Source organism: Schistocerca nitens, chromosome 12 (genome assembly GCF_023898315.1).
Source record: "Schistocerca nitens isolate TAMUIC-IGC-003100 chromosome 12, iqSchNite1.1, whole genome shotgun sequence".
Lineage (NCBI taxonomy): Eukaryota > Metazoa > Arthropoda > Insecta > Orthoptera > Acrididae > Schistocerca > Schistocerca nitens.
Genome location: NC_064625.1, coordinates 105,159,476 through 105,180,433, shown reverse-complemented (window position 1 = coordinate 105,180,433; position 20,958 = coordinate 105,159,476). Strand labels below are relative to the sequence as shown.

At 45.7% G+C, this 20,958-nt stretch overlaps 1 protein-coding gene across 1 annotated transcript in view; it reads right to left on the bottom strand.

Moving 5' to 3' along the window:
* Positions 1–20,958, bottom strand: part of LOC126215147 (uncharacterized) — a 393,554-nt gene that overhangs the window by 325,281 nt on the left and 47,315 nt on the right. The window contains exon 2 of the mRNA XM_049941808.1: positions 12,807–13,011. Within this exon, the coding sequence (XP_049797765.1) occupies positions 12,807–12,939 (133 nt within the window). The 5' untranslated portion in view covers positions 12,940–13,011. The remainder of the gene's footprint in view (positions 1–12,806; positions 13,012–20,958) is intronic.

Sequence of the window (20,958 nt, the reverse complement as noted above, 5' to 3'; positions counted from 1 at the left end):
TCTCGTTATAATTTTGCGGATTCCACAGCTGACCTCTAACTCTGACGAAAAGAGTCAGAGTTTATTGTCCAAAATGAGATTTCACCTGTACATAACGGGCTCCTAGGCCATGGAAAGAATATTGACATTAGAAAAGAATAAAATGTACGGTTACTTACAGATGTTCTACAGAAATGCAGAATTATGTGAAAACATCATGTTAAATGAATGAAAGGTAACACAAGAAATAAAATTTTTTGGTTCCTAATCCCAACCGAAAACGCATTATTAGCCATCCTTTTTTAACAGACGGCATTAGCACTTCTGAGGAGGAACAGAACGGTACGTCTGATCCTTTCTAAATTTGTTTCTGGATAGTCTCAGAACCCGGGGACACATTACGAAACTGGGTTAAACATTACTAATGCATCCACTATAGGGCACAGATGTGACATTTTCTATTTGTTTGGGGCGCTTAAGGAATCTCTTCATGGGGAAAACTTTTGAAGATGTTAATAGCGCAATTCATACTATGGAAACATGGCTAAGAGGACAGGACAATAGTTTTGCAAACAGGGGATACATCCTCCCACACGACGCTTGTGTAGGACACACCACGAGGTGGAGACAATGTAGAGAAATAGTACTGTGAAAACAATGTTGACTGATATTGCTACCAAATTCTAACTCTTAAGAACAAACACATTCCGAGAAAGAAGATTTTGGGCAACTATTTATTGGGCAATCCTCGTATTATTCTTACTGCTCGCTTTCTACGCGATTTGGGTTACCTATCGAAGTAAATGTTATAATGTCCCAAATGAAAAAATATTCCGTGTCATATATTCCCTGTCATATTTTGATCCATCATTCAGTTTTAGCAACGTGATCTGTCCACAAAGTTTGTAGGAAATTACGTGGGCAGTAAATTATATCTTTTTATAACGCAGAGATCTGCTGTGGGCACAGAAAATGGAAAAATCAATCAATCAATCAATGTCGTGTGACAAGGGCCTCCCGTCGGGTAGACCGTTCGCCGGGTGCAAGTCTTTCGATTTGACGCCACTTCGGCGACTTGTGCGTCGATGAAATGATGATGATTAGGACAACACAACACCCAGTCCCTGAGCGGAGAAAATCTCCGACCCAGACGGGAATCGAACCCGAGTCCTTAGGATTGACATTCTCTAGCGCTAATCACAGCTACCGTGGACGAACCAAAGGAAAAATGAATTTAAGTGGATATGAGCAACCGTACCCGATATCTCACCAATCGTAAAAGGGTGTTAAAAAACGCGGCTTGTAGCCAGTTTCAGTGCAGATGGGTACATGGAACCAGTTTCTTCAATAACATTCAGTTACAAAACATCGTAGAAACAAACTTTCTGTAGAACAAAGCAGTGCATGTCAGTGATTTTGGTCAGCACAATAACCCACTTTATGTACTGAAAAACATGCGCTCAGATACGTAGTATAATGCTTGTAGTCATTACTACTGTTGTTTATGTAACCTGCAATGAGAAAATCGAAAAATTCCACCTGTTGGTGGTAGCAAAATAACACAAACCAGATGAACTTATGGTGGACCCAACTATAGAGAGCAAATCGGCTTAATTGAGTTATATAGGAAAGCGCTTGTGTACAAGAATGAATGTAAAGGATGTTTGAATTCATGTAACTGGTCTCAGAAAAGCAAGTAGATCACAAAAACATATGAATTACTGGTGCCCAAAAAACACGTCGCACATACAGTCAAAAAGTATCAGAATCAAAGGAAATACAAACCATATAAATTTTGAAGTATTTACAAAGGTTTAATGATGTGGAGTTTGACTAAATTGACTGTATAACCACTTAGGTGTACTAATAGGAAGTAACAGAAGAAATTCTTCAGTTGATGGACGAAATAACGAAGTTCAAAACTGTTGGGGGAATTTCAGGTTTACATAAATACAAGTCACTTAGGAACGAATTAAACAGGCAATACAGCGAAGCGAAGACGAAATGGCTACATGTAAACTGTAAAGAAACCGAAGAAAAACCGATTGTTGGACGGAGTGATTCAGTATACAGATAGTCAAAACAATCTTCGTTGAAATAAACAGCAAGGGCGGTAACATTCACAGTGCAATGGGAATTTTGGAAATTTGTGGTAAGATCTTATGGGATCATACTGCTGAGGTCACCAGTCCCTGAGCTCACACACTGCTTAATCTAAATTAAATTAGAACAAATCAGCCCTCGGTCACAAATATTAAGTAAAAATTGACCAGGTTTCGACGCTACTATGAGCGTCGTCTTCAGAATTAAACTAACTGTTCCAAAACATAATAGGTACATAAGGCATTAATAAACTAAAGTGTGCACTGACTGGAAAGAGATGCAGTACTTACAACTCACATTCTAAAAATCTAAGCCGGAAAGGCGACGTCATGAAAAGTTGTAAATAAGATAAGACAGCGAGCCGCTAAGGTACGAGCAGCCCTTAGCGGCTCTCCATCTTATCTAGCGGAAAGGGAATTCCTGGCCAAGAGAAGTGCACTAATGTCAAACATAAGCCTCAGCTTGAGGAAGAAATTCCTGAGAATGTACGCTTGGAGCAGTGAGATGTGGACTGTGGGAAAAACCGGAACAGAGGGCAATAGAAGCATTTGAGCTGTGCTGTTACAGAAGAATGTTGAAAATAAGGTGCATTGATGAGATAAGGAATGAGGAGGTTCTCCGCAGAATCGGAGAAGCAAAACAATATATGCAGGACACTGACAAGGAGAAGGGACAGGATGATAGGACATCTGTTAAGACATCACGGAGTAACTTACACGGTTTTGGAGGGAGCTGTAGAGGGTAAAAACCGTAGAGGAAGACGGAAATTGGATTACATCTAGCAAGTAACTGAGAACATAGGATGTAAGTGCTATTCTGAGATGAAAAGTTGGCATAGGAGAAGAAGTCACTGACATATGCGGGCATATATCGGCAACTTCATCATTGCCACGCGTCCACCATGCCTGATCGCTTCAAAAATGTGTAGAGTGAACCCTTGACGAACGCCTACGTGCTGGCGAGTGGACTACGCTGCTGTTGGTTGGGAGAGAAAGGGACCAAAATGCGAGGTCATCGGTCCCTTGTTCCCAGTAGAACAATTGCCCAAGGGAAAGAAGAACACGAAGAAGACGTATGGCGCAATAACAGTAGAAAGGAAAAACCAGAAGAACGACAGAACGACAACAAACACTCCAATGGACAAAACAGGACAACACAGTGAGACGCAATGGCTCTGAGCACTATGGGTTAGAACTACTTAAACCTAATTAACTAAAGGACATCACACACATCCATGCCCGAGGTAGGATTCGAACCTGCGACCGTAGCGGTCTCGCGGTTCCAGACTGTAGCGCCTAGAACTGCTCGGCCAGCACGGCCGGCAAACAAGAAAGCAGATTACCATGGCTGGCTGACCATAAGAATAAAAAAGGAGAAGCCAGGCTCTCTGAAACACATCGTCCAACGCTAGAGCCCTACTGTGGAGGAACCAGAGGGACAAAGGACATGTGCTAAAACTCAGATCTAATCATAAAAACCACACTCGCGAGTAAAACGTAAAACTAAAGCTGCTGTTGAGGAATTCTCACCCAACACCGAAGGTAGGGTGCTGGGAAAGTTAAAAGACCGCCTCAGAGCGGCTAAAAGTGGGCAGTCCAGCAAGAGGTGGACGACTGTCATTTGGGAGCCACAACGACACTGAGGTGTGTCCTCGCGACGGAGGAGGTGACCGTGTGTGAGCCACGTATGGCCAACGCGGAGCCGACAAAGGACAACTGATTCCCTGCGAGAAGCCTGCAGGGAAGACTTCCACACATTCGCAGCCTCCTTAATGACACGCAGTTTGTTGTATATACTGTTATGCCACTCTGTCTCCCAAAGCCGAAAAACCTTGCGGCGTAAGACAGAAGGCAGGTCAGTTTCAGAGATGCCCATCTCCAGGATCAGCTTCTGCATAGCCTGTCAGCAAGTTCGTTGCCTGGGATTCCGACGTGTCCTGGGGTCCATACAAACACCACTAAACGACTGGGCCGTTCGAGGGCAGAGAAGGACTCCTAGGTGTTCGCTGCCAAAGGATGGCGAGGGGAGCACTGGTCGATAGCTTGTAAGCTGCCCAGGGAGGCAGAACAGAGAAGAAAAGACTGACCAGAACAGGAACAGATGTACCGATGTGCACGAGATACGGCTACAAGTTATGCAGTGAATACACTGCAGCCATCGGGCAAGGAAAGCTGTTCAATATGGTCTCTGTGGACATAGGTGAAGCCAAAATTACCATTAGCCATCGAGCTGTCTGTGTAAACAACTTCAGAGCCCCGGAACACGTCAAGAATCGAGAGGAAGTGACAGCAGAGAGTGGCAGGTTTAACTCAGTCTAGGGCCATGCAAAAGGTCCAGACGAAGCTTCGGCCGAGGTGTACACCATGGAGTTGTACGTTAATGGACCCAAAGTAGAGGTGGTAAAGGGAAGGACTCCAGTTCAGAGAGAAGGGGTCTCCCGCAAACTGCAGTTGTGAGCCCTGACCTGAGCCGCCAATGCGGGAGATGAACTGCCGCGGGTGGAAAAAGGAGATGGTAATTCGGATGCTCAGGAGAACTATGAATGTGTGCAACATAACTGGCGTGCAGTTGTGCACGTCGGATCCGAAATGGAGGGACTCCGGCCTCCACCAGGACACTGGTCACTGGACTCGTTCTAAGAGCTCCCATCGCTAGGCGAATGCCACATGGTGTACAGGGTCGTGGAATAGCAATGCTGAGGGCGCCGCCGAACCGCTTTCAGCAGGCATGCAGGATAAGAGGGATGTCGGGGGATTGCCTGCTGGCAGGCGCTTTGGACTATGTCACAGATTCTCTGTCTACAGACGGGGTTGCATCGTCTGAGCGGGTTTCAGCACAGTCCAAGCATGTCAAGAACGTCGTTATGCTGCTTTTGCATTGCGAAGTATCAGTTTCGATTACGAAATGTGTGGAAATCGACATTTCATAGGGTAGTGTGGTATCATTGACGCCCTCTATACCAGAACTTTTCATGACTTGTCGAGTCAGTTCTGAGCGGTGGTGAGTCTGAAATGTCTTTCTCAGCCACTCATAAGAATTTTAACGCCAGGTGACGTTTCGCTGACCTCCATTGCAGATGCATCAAGAAGGGGTGAAATGTGTGTAAGGGGGATGTGAATACGGTCGCACGGTGTCTCATGTCCGCGGTGGAGTTTCGTATGATTGTGGTGAAATTTGTTGCAATTTAACATCACTGAGAAGGCAATGGAAACCACTGCATTAAAGACACGTAACGTGTATCCACAGGACATGTGGCCTGTAATTGAAGAAGTGTCATGATGATCTCTCCATTGGCAAAAAGATTCCGGAATAGTCCCCCATTCGGACCTCCGGGAGGGGACTGCCAAGGGGGAGGTTACCATGAGAAAAAGATTGAATAATCAACGAAAGGATAACGTTCTATGAGTCGGGGCGTGGAATGTCAGAAGCTTGAACGTGGTAGGGAAACTAGAAAATCTGAAAAGGGAAATGCAAAGGCTCAATTTAGATATAGTAGGGGTCAGTGAAGTGAAGTGGAAGGAAGACAAGGACTTCTGGTCAGATGGTTGGTTGGTTGTTTCGGGGAAGGAGACCAGACAGCGAGGTCATCGGTCTCATCGGATTAGGGAAGGATGGGGAAGGAAGTCGGCCGTGCCCTTCCAAAGGAACCATCCCGGCATTTGCCTGGAGCGATTTAGGGAAATCACGGAAAACCTAAATCAGGATGGCCGGACACGGGATTGAACCGTCGTCCTCCCGAATTCTGGTCAGATGAGTATCGGGTAATATCAACAGCAGCAGAAAATGGTATAACACGTGTAGAATGCGTTATGAATAGGAGCGTAGGGCAGAGGGTGTGTTACTGTGAACAGTTCAGTGACCGGGTTGTGTTAATCAGAATCGACAGCAGACCAACACCGACAACGATAGTTCAGGCATACATGCCGACGTCGCAAGCTGAAGATGAACAGATAGAGAAAGTGTATGAGGATATTGAAAGGGTAATGCAGTATGTAAAGGGGGACGAAAATCTAATAGTCATGGGCGACTGGAATGCAGTTGTAGGGGAAGCAGTAGAAGAAAAGGTTACAGGAAAATATGGGCTTGTGACAAGGAATGAAAGAGGAGAAAGACTAATTGAGTTCTGTAACAAGTTTCAGCTAGTAATAGCGAATACCCTGTTCAAGAATCACAAGAGGAGGAGGTATACTTGGAAAAGGCCGGGAGATACGGGAAGATTTCAATTAGATTACATCATGGTCAGACAGATTTTCCGAAATCAGATACTGGATTGTAAGGCGTACCCAGGAGCAGATATAGACTCAGACCACAATATAGTAGTGATGAAGAGTAGGCTGAAGTTCAAGACATTAGTCAGGAACAATCAATACGCAAAGAAGTGGGATACGGAAGTACTAAGGAATGGCGAGATACGTTTGAAGTTCTCTAACGCTATAGATACAGCAATAAGGAATAGCGCAGTAGGCAGTACAGTTGAAGAGGAATGGACATCTCTAAAAAGGGCCATCACAGAAGTTGGGAAGGAAAAACATAGGTACAAAGAAGGTAGCTGCGAAGAAACCATGGGTAATAGAAGAAATAATTCAGTTGATTGATGAAAGGATGAAGTACAAACACGTTCCGGGAAAATCAGGAATACAGAAATACAAGCAGCTGAGGAATGAAATAAATAGGAAGTGCAGGGAAGCTAAGACGAAATGGCTGCAGGAAAAATGTGAAGACATCGAAAAAGATATGATTGTCGGAAGGACAGACTCAGCATACAGGAAAGTCAAAACAACCTTTGGTGACATTAAAAGCAACGGTGGTAACATTAAGAGTGCAACGGAAATTCCACTGTTAAATGCAGAGGAGAGAGCAGATAGGTGGAAAGAATAGATTGAAAGCCTCTATGAGGGTGAAGATTTGTCTGATGAGATAGAAGAAGAAACAGGAGTCGATTTAGAAGAGATAGGGGATCCAGTATTAGAATCGGAATTTAAAAGAGCTTTGGAGGACTTACGGTCAAATAAGGCAGAAGGGATAGATAACATTCCATCAGAATTTTTAAAATCATAGGGGGAAGTGGCAAAAAAACGACTATTCACGTTGGTGTGTAGAATATACGAGTTTGGCGACATACCATTTGACTTTCGGAAAAGCATCATCCACACAATTCCGAAGACGGAAAGAGCTGACAAGTGCGACAATTATCGCACAATCAGCTTAACAGTTCATGCATCGAAGCTGCTTAAAAGAATAATATACAGGAGAATGGTAAAGAAAATTGAGAATGCGCTAGGTGACGATCAGTTTGGCTTTAGGAAAAGTAAAGGGACGAGAGAGGCAATTGTGACGTTACGGCTAATAATGGAGGCAAAGCTAAAGAAAAATCAGGACACTTTCAAAGGATTTGTCGACCTGGAAAAAGCGTTCGACAATATAAAATGGTGCAAGCTGTTCGAGATTCTGAAAAAAGTAGGGGTAAGCTATAGGGAGAGACGGGTCATATACAATATGTACAACAACCAAGAGGGAATAATATGAGTGGACGATCAAGAACGAAGTGCTCGTATTAAGAAGGGTGTAAGACAAGGCTGTAGCCTTTCGCCCCTACCCTTCAATCTGTACATCGAGGAAGCAATGATGGAAATAAAAGAAAGGTTCAGGAGTGCAATTAAACTACAAGGTGAAAGGATATCAATGATACGATTCGCTGATGACATTGCTATCCTGAGTGAAAGTGAAGAAGAATTAAATGATCTGCTGAACGGAATGAACAGTCTAATGAGTACACAGTATGGTTTGAGAGTAAATCGGAGAAAGACGAAGGTAATGAGAAGTAGTAGAAATGAGAACAGCGAGAAACTTAACATCAGGATTGATGGTCACGAAGTCAATGAAGTTAAGGAATTGTGCTACCTAGGCAGTAAAATAACCAATGACGGACGGAGCAAGGAGGACATCAAAAGCAGACTCGCTATGGCAAAAAAGGTAATTCTGGCCAAGAAAAGTCTACTAATATCAAATACCGGCCTTAATTTGAGGAAGAAATTTCTGAGGATGTACGTCTGGAGTACAGCATTGTATGGTAGTGAAACATGGACTGTGGGAAAACCGGAACAGAAGAGAATCGAAGCATTTGAGATGTGGTGCTATAGACGAATGTTGAAAAGTAGGTGGACTGATAAGGTAAGGAATGAGGAGGTTCTACGCAGAATCGGAGAGGAAAGGAATATGTGGAAAACACTGATAAGGAGAAGGGACAGGATGATAGGAGATCTGCTAAGACATGAGGGAATGACTGCCACGGTACTAGAGGGGGCTGTAGAGGGCAAAAACTGTAGAGGAAGACAGAGATTGGAATACGTCAAGCAAATAATTGAGAACGTAGGTTAGCACAGGAAAGGAATTCGTGGCGGGCCGCTTCAAACCAGTCAGTAGACTGATGACCGGAAAAAAAGAGTCATCTTACACAGATGAACTTCTAAGCTTTGTCTTGTTTACTACGCAAGTGTAGACACCTTGCTGTTTAAAACATCGCGGAGCCCCTGTGAGCTTCGCACAGCGCCACGCGTACGGAACATTACAAAGGATGTTCTTAGTCACCTTTGAAGCAAATTTGAATCTTCTACGTCACAATGGGATACAATTACCGGGAACGAGAATGTGGTACTTTAATTGTGTTGTGCAGTGTACGACGTGTGTGAGAAAAGTAGTGAGTCTTATTTTCTGCCTGCCAAAGCTCTTACATTTTTCAAACAGCAAAATCGTCTCCTTCAAAGTAGTTGCTTTGGACAGCTGTACGCTTGCGGAGTCGTCGTTCCCAGTGTTGGCAGCAGCACTGAAAGGCTTCGGGAAAAGAAAAGTGTCTCAGGCACTCAGATCAGATGAATAGAGGGATGTGTAACAACAGGAATGCCTTAATAGATAAAAAATTCCGTGATGAAAGTGGCTGTGTGACAATGGGAGTTGTGATAGCAGCATCCACTTTTCTGCAACATCCAGTCCAGTCGATTCATTCTTTTCCTGACCGTATGAGGGGACATGTCTGTAAAAAACTTCACTGGCAGTTTGTCCTAGATTAACAGATCCTTTATGCACGATACTCTTGTCAATAAGTCAAATCACTATTACTTTGATCTTTTATCTGCTCATTCGACGTTTTTGCTTGAGAAGTACTAACCTAACCTAACCTGTAGTCTCGGTGCGCCACTCCGCACTTTGCCGCTTCGTCTCAGGATTGTACTAAAAAATCCAGGATTCATCACCTGTGGTCACACTGCTGACCTATTCGTTGCCATTGGTAATCCTTTCAAGAAAATTAACACACACGTTTCTTCGATTGTCTTACTGATCAGCCCTGAGTTTTTTCGGCACCAGTTTGGCCATTTTGTCACATACCTTTCGCATATGCAAATCTTCGGTCAAAATTTTATGTACGATGGAAGTGATTAACAGGTCACCCCTCATATTTATTGTTAAGCGTCAGACCTTTTTGAAGCTGAAGGTTTCGCTGAGCGAGATTCGTCTTCAACGTGTTCCCGGCTTTCCAAAACCGATTTGTTCGTATGGCTAGGGCCCCCCGTCGGGCAGACCGTTCGCCGGGTTCCGGTCTTTCAATCTGACGCCACTTCGGCGACCTGCAGTCGATGAGGATGATAGACTGATGATGAGGACAGCACTGGGTGGAGAAAATTTCCCAACCCGGCCGGTATTCGAACCCGGCCCCATAGGATTGACAATCCGTCACGCTGACCATTCAGCTACCGGGGGCGGACCCAAAAACGATTTATGCCGTCGATAAACTTGTGCTCTAGATAAGGAATATTCCCCATTAGGGCCGTTCCAACTTTTCGAAAGCCACGCTTGCAGATTTTCCAAGTTAAACACAAAATTTGATTGCATAACATTTCTCTAAATTTCGCTGTCCCATTCTCGTAGGGGTCAGGGATTTTCTGTGCCTCGTGATGACTGGGTGTTGTGTGCTGTCCTTAGGTTAGTTAGGTTTAAGTAGTTCTAAGTTCTAGGGGACTAATGACCTCAGAAGTTGAGTCCCATAGTGCTCAGAGCCATTTGAACCATTCTCGTAATACACAACACAAACACATCTCCACTGATGGCGCTCTCAAAAATCACGTGATGGCTGTATCGAGCTTAAATTCTAACTAAAGCCTCGTCTACACGTATCGTTTTGTCGTCAGCCTTGCACGATCATGCCAGATTCGTTAAATAAAGCGTTTCTTGCGGTTGAAATTTGACAGTCTTGGATGAAATGAATGAAGTTTGACAAATTCGCAAAAAGACTGTTGGGCTCGAGCTTTGTGTACACACAAAACTGCCGACAATTCTATGCCTGTAAACCAACGTCACTATTATCACTCTAACTCCGCGCTGCTGCCCTTCTACTCTCAGTAACGCTAGGGGATCCAGCTGTAATGAAAAATAGTTAAGTAACAAAAATCACTTCTAATTTTCGTGGCCAGCAACAATTACTTATTGCGTCTCTCAAAAAAAGTTAAGCAATTCAATGTGTTTGTAGCGCTTGCCAGTCACTGGTCGTGGTCATTGGAAGAGTGGTCCCAGGTTATGTTCACGGACGAGTCCAGTATGAACAGTGATTCTCACCAGGTTTTCATCTGGTGTGAACCAGGAACCACGTACCAACCCCTTAATGTCCTTGAAAGGGACCTGTATAGAGGTCGTGATTTGTTGGTGTGGAGTGGGATTATGATTGGTGCACGTACAGTCCTGCATGTCTTTGACAGATTACCTGCAACAGGTGAGGTGTACCGGGACGTCATGTTGCACCAGTATGTCCGCCTTTTCAGGGGTGCAGTGCGTCCCACCTTCCTCCTGATAACCCACGGCCCCACTGAGCTACCATCGTGGAGAAGTACTTGAAACAGATCAGGCGAATGGAGGGAATTGCCTGTTCGCCAGACCTAAACCTCATCGAGCACGTCTGGGATGCTCTCGGTCGACCTATCACTGCACGTCGTCAAACGCCTACGACACTTCGGGAGCTCCGACGGGCACTGGTGCAAGAACGGGAGGCTATACCCCAGCAGCTGCTCCACCACCTGATCCAGAGTATGCCAACCCGTTGTGCGGCCTGTGTACGTGTGCATGGTGATCATATACCATACTGATGTCGGGGTATATGCGCAGGAAACAGCACATGTGTTTCAGGACAGTTTTCTAAACTTAACCCCAATACCGTGGACTTACAGATTTGTGTCGTGTGTGTTCCCTATGTGCCTATGCTATTAGAGCCAGTTTTGTTTAGTGCCACGTTGTGTGGCACCACATTCTGCAATTATCCTTAATTTATGAGCATGAGTGTGATTCCCACCATGCCCCGTGACCAGCCGTGGATTTTGAACGTGCTAACGCAAACAGTTCAGAAGTTATTACTATTTTGTTTCAGAACCTTGAACATCGCAGTGCGTCAGCAATAGTTGGTTAATATACGAGGCCTGTTCAGAAAGTAAGCTCCGATTGATTGCCAAATTGAAACCACAGTGAACATCAGAAATGTTTTACTTGTAACAATTAGCTACACCTTTCAGCTACTTCTCTACGTAGTCGCCGTTCTGACTCAGACATTCGTCGTAGCGTTGTACCAACTTTTCAGTAGCCTCATCATAGAAGGCAGCCGCCAGTGCTTTCCGCCAATTCTCCACGCTGGCCTACACCTCGTTGTCTGTGTCAAAATGTTGTCTTCAAAGACAGCGGTTCATGTGACCAGAGATGAAACTCAGGGGGAGACAATTGCGGACTGTATTGTGGGTAATCTCACATTTCCATTTGAAAACGATGCAGGAGCATCTTCATTGCCCCTGCAGAATGCGGCTGAGAATTGTCTTGAAGAAGAAACAGCACGACAGTTATGTAATGTTAGCTGCATAGCTTCAGGCGAAATTTCTCACCAGGCCCTCGTACTTGGCGGCAGACACTATTTTCTAGACATCTTTACGCACTCACTGCGAGCTCAGAAATGAGAATAGCGACGTGATGCTAACTGGGGTTATACTAGAGACACTACCCAACACATCTGTGCAAAGCTTTATCGGATTTTCATAGTCGTTTCCATTTCGCGACCGATCGGAGCTTACTTTCTGAACGCCCCTCGTATTAAAAAACTAAAAACCCTCCTCGATTGCGAAAAAAGCACCTAGTGTGCATGAGTTTGTACATATGTACCGTTTGTGTTTTCCTTTCGTTTTCGTTTATAAATGTATAGCTATGGTGTTCTTTTAATCATTGACAAAGGGCTTCTTAGGCACTTGTGGGTTTCATTGTTGTTTTGAAGAAGGTGTAGTTATCTACGCCGAAACCTGGGTTAACACTAGGTGATTTTTTCGGAATCGAGGTGGGTTTTTAGTTTTTTTAATATATTTTGTTTCATATAGCTCGGTAATTGTCACCCTGCAGCTGCGTGATTTGCGTCAGTCTTGTTGCCAGCTTTGCATGAGCACACAAGACTGACGACAAAACATTACGTATAGGCTGGGCTTAAGCTTCTGGAAGGGGTGAACACATCGGTCTGCCGAAGCAGAAGGAGACAGCGTTGCCAGATCGCTCGCGGTGTTGCCAGTCTCGTACTGTTGTCACACACCCCGTATTTCTGAGGGTTCATTCCTTTGTTGCTGTGAGTAGCGGCGTTATGAAGTGAAATGCGGCGGCGCGCGCTGTATACGGGCCGACCCAACCCAACCCGCGCAGAGGCGGCCAGAGCTTACCGGAGTGGGGCTGCGACTGCTGACGAGGCGGCTCGTCGACGGGCGCCGAGTCGACGAAGCTGCTGTGCCTGGAGGCGATGAGCAGCAGGCAGGCGGAGGCGGCGAGGGCGGAGAGCGTGGGGGCGGGCCGCATCCTGCTGGGGTGCCTCCTCTCTGGCTGGCTGTCTCTCTCTCTGTCACTCACTGCACGCGCGCGGCCAGCGGTCTGGAACACACACAGCCAGTCTCATCAGCACCTTCATCCAAAGGACACACGCGTGCCTGTGTAGTTGACACCCTGATCAATTGTAAGTACCTGCTGCTTAGGCATCCGCAAGAGGGGGAATATTCTAAAAGTGCCATTTTTTAATCAGAAAATAAAAATTGCCAGCAGAACTGTCTGTGATTAACACGCCCAAAATTAAAGAGACAGGAAATAAACATTAAAAATTTGTATTCAATTTAAGAATATTTTTGCTTACAAAACTTCTCATCTGATACTGTTAATTCAGTTATCGCATTCTTTTGGTGTCTTAAATTTTTTTTAAGTTCACTGACATAATAATAAGAGATTCAATAAAAGTATGTCTTGAAATTTAAGTTTTTTTTATTTACAGAAAGAGTAACCCAGGCCAACACGTAACGAGGTGAATACGGGAAGCCTCCTTAAACACACTCAAATTTCCCAGCACAACCCACTATGATTTCATAGACTTCCCTGGCGTAATAACTGCTGATATTCTTCATGGGTTCGCAGCCAGATCACGTCGTCGTCCAGACACAATATTTCGGCGGACCAGCTGGCCGCCATCTTCAGGTGAGTTAATGCTCGTGCACTGCCTCCCCAGAACTGAATTCAGCCACAACGACGGAAGCCTTTATACACCACGGACAGAGCACCGCGCGTGCGGGAGATGATGGCCAGCGCCTCCTGGAGGCAAGTAGACATGCAGCGCGCCGGTGGGAGAAGACGGCAGAAACGATAAGTCGCAACAGCACTAGCTGGAAGAATCCAATGATCGAAAAGAAGACCGTTGTTATTTAATGTCGGACAAAATCGGATTCCATATCTTACTTACAAGGGAACCTCCCCATCGCACCCCCCTCAGATTTAGTTATAAGTTGGCACAGGGATAGGCCATGAAAAACTGAACACAGATCAATCGAGAAAACAGGAAGAAGTTGTATGGAACTATGAAAAAAATAAGCGAAATATGCAAACTGAGTAGTCCGTGTGCATGATAAGCCACATCAAGGTACGTGTACACTGAGGAGCACCGTGGTCCCGTGGTTACCGTAAGCAGCTACGGAACTGAAGGTCCCTGGTTCAATCCTCCTTCGAGTGAAAAGTTTTAATTTTTTATTTTCAGACAATTATCAAAGTTCATGCACTCAGACATGATCAACTTCGCTCTCCAAAATTCCAGGACATGTTCAGATTTGCTTGGACACATGCAGGATTTGACGGTCTACACACGGAAAAACTTGAAAACGTTAAAAACGTATGTTTTGACAGAGCACAGGGAAAACTGTGCGACTGTGAAACTGTTGCATTCATTTGTTGCCGTTTATGTGACAAACTCTTATGTTTTCATCACTTTTTTGGGAGTGATTATGACATCCACAAGAAAACCTAAATCGGGCGAGGTAGAAGAATCTTTTTACCCATTCGCCAAGTGCGCAAGTTAGGTGGGTCGACAACATATTCCTGTAATGTGACGCACATGCCGTCACCAGTGTCGTATAGAATATTTCAGACGTGTTTTCCTGTGGAGGAATCGGTTGACCTATGAATTTGCGATCAAATGTTTTCGGTTCCTATTGGAGAGGCACGTCATTTCGTCTACTAATCGCACGGTTTTGCGGTGCGGTCGCAAAACACAGACACTAAACATATTACAGTGAACAGAGACGTCAATGAATGAACGGTCAGATCGTAACTTTGCGAAAACAAAGTAAGTAAAATTTTTACTCGAGGGAGGACTTGAACCAAGGACCTCTCGTTCCGCAGTTACTCACTCTAACCACGTGACCACGGGCGCTCCTCAGCTTATATATATCTTGATGTTGCATATCTAACACTTGGACTACTCAGTTTGTATATTTTGCTTATTTTTTCATAGTTCCACACAACTTCTTCCTGTTTTCTCGATTGATCTGTGTTCAGTTTTTCAAGGCCTATCCACTGTGTCAATTTATAACTAAATCTGAGGGGGGTGCGATGGGGAGGTTCGCTTGTTAGAGGAAAACCTTTATGCCTGTTAATAATATTACTTGATAATATAATTTCAATGCATTCCCTAAGAACACATTACCAATAGCGAGAAGCAGGTGAGATCTATCGTGTCTTGACATACATAATTCTGTGTCCTTCGTTAAGGCAGTGTTCCGCCACTGCCGACTTCTCAGGCTGGAACAACCGAGTGTGCCGATGATGTTCGCCACACCAGTCCTGAATAGTTCGAATAGTTTGACCAATATACTTCTGAGCCGTGGTAAAAATTGCTAAGAGTGCGCCTCAGCGCATTGTGTGAAGCAGTCGCCCTTCGCTTCTGGCGGTGGCGCCGCTGTGGCAATCGCAGCTTTGGTGTCTCCCTCTGGTGGGAAAGGGGAAAAGTAGCCTGTTCACGTGTATTTAAGGGCCGCTATGAGCCAGGCCAGTTATCCCATCTTGACCGGTTCACCGCTTGGTGCAACCAGTGGTTGCTCAAGGTCAATCCCTCCAAAACCCAGGCGATCATTGTAGGCAAAACCACCCCTTCCTTCCGCCTCCTTGATATCTACATCACCATCTATGGCCATCCTATCGCCCTCACTCCCACCCTTAAGTACCTTGGCGTCACCCTCGACCGTCGCCTCTCCTGGACTCCCCACCTCCGGACAATCCAAGCCAAGGCACGCTCCCGACTCAGTCTCCTCTAGCTCCTCTCCGGCCGCACGTGGGGTCTGGACCCCTCCACCATCCTCCACACTTATAAATCCCTCATCCGCCCTATCCTTTGTTATGCCCATCCAGCTTGTACCTCCGCCCCCCCCTTCCTTTTATAAATTCCTCCAAATCCTTGAACGCCATGCACTCCGCCTTGCCTATCGCATCCGTCTCCCCTCCCCTACGCGGATCCTGTACGATCTCATCCCCTTCCCCCACCTCCTGCTTTTCCTTGAAAGGATACGGATCCTGTACACCTCCCGCAAACTCGATCCTCCTCACCCGCTCGTCTCCCCAATCCTCTCCCACCCCCGCCTGCTGCCGCGCCTGTATGTCCACGTCCCACCTGGTCTCCATCTCTCCACCCTCCTTACCCTCTCCCAAGGTGGCTTCCGCCAGTTTCCCCTCCCTGATGATGTCCTCCTCCCATCCATCTACTCCTCCTATCAACTTTGACCGTGCCCCACCCCCCACTTCCGGTGTCCTTTCCTTTAGGCACCCTCCCTCCCTCCCTTCTCTTCCCTTCCCTTCCCTTCTCTTTCCTTTTCCCCCGTCCCCTCCCTCCACCCCTCTTCCCCCGGGCTTCCGCTCCCCCTTCCTCCCTCCCCCCTTTCTCCCCTGCCCGTGGCATCTCTGCTCTTCCCTCTCCCTCTCCCACTCCCCTTCCTCCTCCTCCTCTCTTGGCAGGTCCCCGGACTCGCACACGCATAGTGAACATTCGCGTGCCGGAGATCATCGCCATCAGTGTCTAGTGTGTGTGCTTCGTTTTGTGTTTCGTGCAGTTACAACTCAACTGTTCACATGTGCCGTCGCCGTTCTCCGTGTTTTGTGCGCCGTGTCAACAAGTGTTAGTGTTTTTATCGTCCAACGTGAACGGTTTTTTGTTTTTTGTAACTACTTTCTTTGCCCGCCATTTTTTGTATTGTCTGTGTCACCTATATCATATTATTGTACCCCATAAGGCTGAAGAGCAGCGTATTAAGCTGCTGCCAGCCCGCCTTGTATGAGGTGATCAAAATTACAATAAAGGAAAAAAAAACCAGGCCAGTTGGTCAGTCTGGGTGAGCCTGTGGTCAATCTGGGGTCAGTCTCTCGTCCCCAGCTTGCTAGTCTGTGTCTCGTCGGAATTTGAGGCGCAGTGAGAGAACTAAACGAGTGGTCGCCCGGTCGGGGCTTAGTTCCTGCATCTGAGTCTGCGCGTTAAGCCGCCAGTCTGCTCGAGTTTGCTCAGGCAATGGTCATTGGCGGTTGGATCGATCGGTTGGTCGATCGCGCACTGAGACACAAGATGACTTGTCCGCCTTGAGCGTCGGCGCATATGAGGTCGCCATGTGAGTCCAGTGGGCCGCGCCGTATAGCGAGGGGTAGTGGCTTCGCGGCTGACACGAGAGCAACAGGAGTCAACCCACGATATCGGTCTGGCCGGTGCGAGCTGCGACGCCGTGAGACGGGAGATCGGCGCGCCTTCCTGCGTCCGTTGAAGCGGCTGGCAGCGGACGGTTCGGGAGAGGGTTTTGGGGGTGCTGCGCCAGGTCTTCGCCAGAAATCGTAGTTCATTAGAAGTTAAGTGATTGGTCAAATGGTTCAAATGGCTCTGAGCACTATGGGACTAAACATCTTAGGTCATGTCCCCTAGAACTTAGAACTACTTAAACCTAACTAACCTAAGGACATCACACACATCCATGCCCGAGGCAGGATTCGAACCTGCGACCGTAGCAGCCCCGCGGTTCCGGACTGCAGCGCTAGAACCGCACGGCCACCGCGACCGGCAGTGATTGGTCGTATGTTGTTTCATTTACTTGTTAAATTCTATTTGTTTTCTTGGTGAGGTCACCAGCCGCTTTGTTTTGGGGTCATCTCACTATCCTTCTCCGTTTGCCCACCCGCGGGAAGGTGGTTATTTATGAATTGGGTGGTCCGTTTTTCGCTTTTGGAGTAGGGGCTGGTTAGAGCAACCTGCGGTTCGGGTTGTTCCGTAATCTCCCTGTCAATATGCCGTACGTTAATAGCTCCCTCTGTCATGTTTGTCGGATTCGGTGTATTAACGAATTTATTTCTCGAAGTTTAACGGCCTAATTCCCGAAATATGTTTTTAGCTTGCCTATCATCTTGAGAGGAGGTATATGTGTACTGTAGAGCATGTTTGGCCAGCTTTGTATAATTTTATATAGGCTAAGATTGCATTTCATGGGCTTTTATTTAAATGATCATTTTAGTATATAAAGTTGCCACCCTTCCACTGTAAGACTTTTCTTAGAAGTTAAAATCAAGTTGCACCTTCGGTGGCATGTTAATCTTTTAATTGTTAGTGTTTTGTACCGTTTCCATCCCTCCTATGGGGTGCATAGTTTGTGTGCTTGTGTGAATTGTTAAAACTTTAAGGTAATCTGGTGTGTTGCAGATCGCACCAGTGTAGTCTATCAGAGGTTGTTGTGAGCGGACGTGATTACGGCCGTGTCAAAAGGGAGCGGCAAGGTTCTCAGCCCGAAAGCTCATACACTCAAAAATTTGTTTCTTTCTGCCTCTGAATAAATTGTAACTTGATATTTAGAGGGTGCTTTCTGCTTATAATTTTAAATCTGTTTTAAAAAAAAACTTTTAGGAATAAAATTCACATTTGTTAAAAGGAATTTCATTTTGATTTCATCAGTTACTCCCTGGCAACTACTTCCACGCTCATATACTGTTATAAAATATGTATGTTCTTAATGAATCGCTAGTAAATACAGTAAATTCATAAAATTTTTTAAAAATAAATCCAGACTTCAACTTCTTTTCACAGTGATACGGAATTTCATAAACAGTTCTGGCGAGGCAGTGCACGAGCATTAACGCACCTGAAGATGGCGGCCAGTTGGTCCGCCGAAATAGTGAGACTGGATGACGACATGATCCGGCTGATAACCCGTGAAGAATATCACAACCCAGTATCCTTAACAGCTTAGGACTGAATTAGGATGACATTCTTTCCCCGGGATACATTCAGCTAATGAACAAGCTCACTAGTGATTTCGTAGGTCTGCAACTACCTGTTGCATCTCTTGAAGTGGACATCTTTTCGACCTTACCTTGACTCAGTTTCCCTCTCTTTTCTAGAGCATAAAACGGAAGCCGGCCGCGGTGGCCGTGCGGTTCTGGCGCTGCAGTCCGGAACCGTGGGGCTGCTACGGTCGCAGGTTCGAATCCTGCCTCGGGCATGGGTGTGTGTGATGTCCTTAGGTTAGTTAGGTTTAAGTAGTTCTAAGTTCTAGGGGACTTATGACCTAAGATGTTGAGTCCCATAGTGCTCAGAGCCATAAAATGGAATTTCCGCTTTACAAGTGTTGCTTTATCGATCCATAGATGAGTTGAAGATAAACACAGCAACAGAGGGCACCACCATGATGTTAAATGTCTACTACAGTCGTTCTGTGATTCTCCAACTGAAGTCCGCCCCGATAGCTGAATGGTCAGCGTGACAGACTGCCGTTCTAAAGGGCCCGGGTTCGATTCGCGGCTCCGCTCAGGGACTGGGTGTTGAGTTGTCTTCATCATCATTTCATCGCCATCCGGCGCGCAGGTCGTCCAATGTGGCGTCGAATGTCATAAGACCTGCACCAAGGCGGCCAGACCTGCCCCATAAGGGGCCTCCTGGCCAATGACGCGAAACGCTCCAACTGAATGTGGTCTTACTTGAGCACTAGATGGCGGTCTGTGGTCGCACTAGACGTCTTTGGGATCTCAAAAGCTTCGGCGTTGTGACGCCCCACACTCCTGTGACAACGATTTCCTTCAGAATATCACTCCATCTGCCACACGCCGAAAGTTGGGTGGGAGGCTTGACATAATTCAGGGGAGAATAGTGCTCTGTGTGGGTACGACAACATAGTTTGTTGGAGAGCTCATAAGATGATACTAAAATCACGCCCAACTAACATGGACGTCTTATCCACAGATGGAATGTGTTTGAGGTTGACCACGTACACGATGTTGGCCCAACATGCACCTATCTTCGAGAGTGTCGGGAGGTTAATTTTCACCTGATTTACTCCGCTGTAGACTTAGCTCATTCGGAAAGTTGGCAATTTCTCATTAACAGTAAGTTATACAGTAGGAGACCGAGTCATCTTTGTGGAAAATGGGGACGTATGTTGAGCATGTACATTGCAGACTGTTAATGTAATGCTGGCAGTAGGTATCGGGGAAGATCAGTTTGGATTCCGTAGGAATGTTGGAACACGTGAGGCAATACTGACCCTACGACTGATCTTAGAAGACAGATTAAGGAAAGGTAAACCTACCTTCCTAGCATTTGTAGACTTAGAGAAAGCTTTTGACAATGATGACTGGAATACTCTATTTCAAACTCTGAAGGTGACAGGGGTCAAATACAGAGAGCGAAAGGCTATTTACAATTTGTACAGAAACCAGATGGCAGTTATAAGAGTCGAGGGGTATGAAAGGGAAGCAGTGGTTGGGAAGGGAGTGAGACAGGGTTTTAGCCTATCCCCGATGTTATTCAATCTGTATATTGTGCAAGCAGTGAAGGAAACGAAAAATTAGGAGTAGGTATTAAAATCCATGGAGAAGAAATAAATGAGGTTCGCCGATGAAATTGTAATTCTGTCAGAGACAGTAAAGGACCTGGAAGAGCAACTGAACGGAATGGACAGTGTCTTGAAAGGAGGATATACGATGAACATCAACAAAAGCAAAACGAAGATAAAGGAATGTAGTCGAATTAAAATGGGTGATGCTGAGGGAATTAGATTAGGAAATGAGACATTTAAGGTAGTAAACGAGTTTTGTATTTGAGGACCAAAATGGTCGAAGTAGAGAGGATATAAAATGTAGGATGGCAATGGCAAGAAGGAAAGCATTTCTGAAGAAGAGAAATGTTTTAACATCGAGTATAGATTTAAGTGTCAGGAAGTCGTTTCTGAAAGTATTTGTATGGAGAGTAGCCATGTATGGAAATGAAACACGGACGATAAATAGTTTGGACAAGAAGAGATTAGAAGCTTTCTAAATGTGGTGGTACAGAAGAATACTGGGGATCAGATGGGTGTATCACTTAAGTAATGAAGAGGTACTGAATAGAATTGGGGAGAAAAGAAATTTGTGGCACAACTTGACGAAGTAGGGATCGGTTGGTAGAACATGTTCTGAGGGATCACCGATTTAGTATTGGAGGGCAGCGTGGAGGGTAAAAATCGTAGAGGAAGACCAAGAGCTGAATGCACTAAGCAGATTCAGAAGGAT